This window comes from Branchiostoma floridae, chromosome 17, assembly GCF_000003815.2.
Source record: "Branchiostoma floridae strain S238N-H82 chromosome 17, Bfl_VNyyK, whole genome shotgun sequence".
Classification (NCBI taxonomy): Eukaryota; Metazoa; Chordata; class Leptocardii; order Amphioxiformes; family Branchiostomatidae; genus Branchiostoma; species Branchiostoma floridae.
In genome coordinates this window covers 14,234,467-14,236,445 of record NC_049995.1, presented here as the reverse complement: position 1 = coordinate 14,236,445, position 1,979 = coordinate 14,234,467, and the positions used below count along the sequence as shown (strand labels likewise).

Genomic DNA, 1,979 nt, shown 5'->3' with positions numbered 1-1,979 from the left:
ACGCCGGTGAGAAACCCTACATGTGTGTATTGTGCGGGTACAGAACTGGTCATAGCTCCTTATTCTCCCGACACACCAGGAAACACTCCGGCGAAAAACCTTACAAATGTGACCAGTGTGAATATGTTGCAGCTCGGAAAAAATACCTAGACCAACACATAGTTATAAAACACACTGATGAGAAACCGTACATTTGTGTGGAGTGCGATTATAGGACAGCAACAAAGTATAGCTTATCCGTACATATGATGAAACATACAGACAAAAGACAATACAAATGTGATAAGTGTGATTTTTCTGCAGCAAAGAGAGACAATTTAGACACACACGTCATGGCGATACACACAGGTGAGAAACCCTACATATGTGGGGAGTGCGGATACAGGGCGGCTGATAGATCCGCTCTGTCCCGGCATATGAGAATACATGCAGGTGAAAACCCTTATAATAACAGGGTTAACTGTACCCAGCCTGAGGAGGGAGTCTCATCATATCTACATGTACAGGTCTGCACAGGACAGATGGAAATGGACAATATGGGGGAGCAGAGAACAGAAACAGGATGGCAGCAGGACGTTGTAAGCGAGGACAGTTGCGGGATAGATTGTATCCAGCCTGAGGAGGGAGTCTCATCTCATCTACATGCACAGGTCCGTACAGAAAAAATGGAAATGGATAACATAAGGGAGCTGACAACAGACACGGAACGGCCACAGGGTCAAAGCGAGGAAAGTTGCGGGGTAAACTGTATCCAGTCTGAGGAGGGAGTCTCATCACATGGACATGCAAAGGTCTGTACGGAACAGATAAAAATGGACAACATGGGGGAGCTGACAACAGACATAGGACAGCAGCAGGACGTTCTAAGCGAGGAAAGTTGCGGGACATATTGTACCCAGTCTGAGGAGGGAGACTCATCTCATCTACATGCACAGGTCCGTACAGAACAAATGGAAATGGATGACATAAGGGAGCTGCCAACAGACACGGAACGGCCACAGGGTCTAAGCGAGGAAACGTTCGGTGTAAACTGTGCCGAAACTGACGAAGAAGTCTTACCACAGACAGCTGTACAGAGCCATACAGTACAGTGGGGTAGCCATGTGGCACAGCATACCTACACATGCTGGAAGTGTGGTTACCGTGCGGCTGATAGGAGCATAATGCTTCAACACATGAGAACACACACCGGCGAGAAACCCTTCAAATGTGACCAGTGCGACTATTCTGCAGCACGCAAACGCAACTTAGACCAACACGTCATAGTAAAACACACCGGTGAGAAACCCTACATGCGTGGCCAGTGCGGATACAAGACAGCTATTAGGTCCCACTTATCCCGGCACTTAAACACACATCCAGGCGAAAAACAGTACAAGTGTGACCAGTGTGATTATTCTGCCGTCGAAAAAGGGTATTTAGACCACCACATAATGACAAAACACACTGGTGAAAAAGGCCACGTGTGTGGGGAGTGCGGGTACAGAACGGCTGACAGGTCTCACCTTTCTCAACATATGAGAACACACACAGGTGAGAAACCCTACAAATGTGATCAGTGTGACTATTCTGCAGCACAGAAAAGCCGTTTGAACGAACATATCATGAGAAAACACACCGGTGAGAAACCCTACATGTGTGACAAGTGTGGGTACAGGACGGCTGTGAAGGCCCATTTATCTCGTCACTTGAACACACATCCAGGCGACAAGCAGTACAAGTGTGATCAGTGTGATTATTCTGCCGTCCAGAAATGGTATTTAGACCAACACATAATGACGAAACACACTGGTGAAAAAGGATACTTGTGTTGGGAGTGTGGTTACAAGACGGCTAATAGCTCTCATTTGTACCGGCATATGAAAACGCATTCGGGTGACAAACAACACAAATGTCTCCTGTGCGACTATTCTGCTGTACAGAAAAGACATTTAAACGAACACGTCATGGCAAAACACACAGGTGAGAAACCCTACATG

General features: G+C 46.9%; 1 protein-coding gene across 1 annotated transcript; it reads left to right on the top strand.

Annotated features, from left to right (window-relative positions):
- The first annotated feature begins 536 nt into the window (after nt 1-536).
- Nucleotides 537-1,764, top strand: LOC118404331 (zinc finger protein 578-like). The gene is made up of 3 exons (XM_035803400.1): nt 537-1,095; nt 1,234-1,414; nt 1,752-1,764. The coding sequence occupies exons 1-3, from the start codon at nt 537-539 to the stop codon at nt 1,762-1,764; spliced, it is 753 nt and encodes a 250-aa protein (XP_035659293.1).
- The last annotated feature ends 215 nt before the right edge of the window (nt 1,765-1,979 follow it).

Excerpts from the sequence above, each read along its gene's own strand:
- LOC118404331 (XM_035803400.1), top strand. The coding sequence starts at position 537 with ATGGGGGAGCAGAGAACAGAAACAGGATGGCAGCAGGACGTTGTAAGC. Across the intron at positions 1,096-1,233 it reads GAGCCATACAGTACAGTGGG|CACGCAAACGCAACTTAGAC; the intron begins GTAGCCATGTGG and ends ACTATTCTGCAG.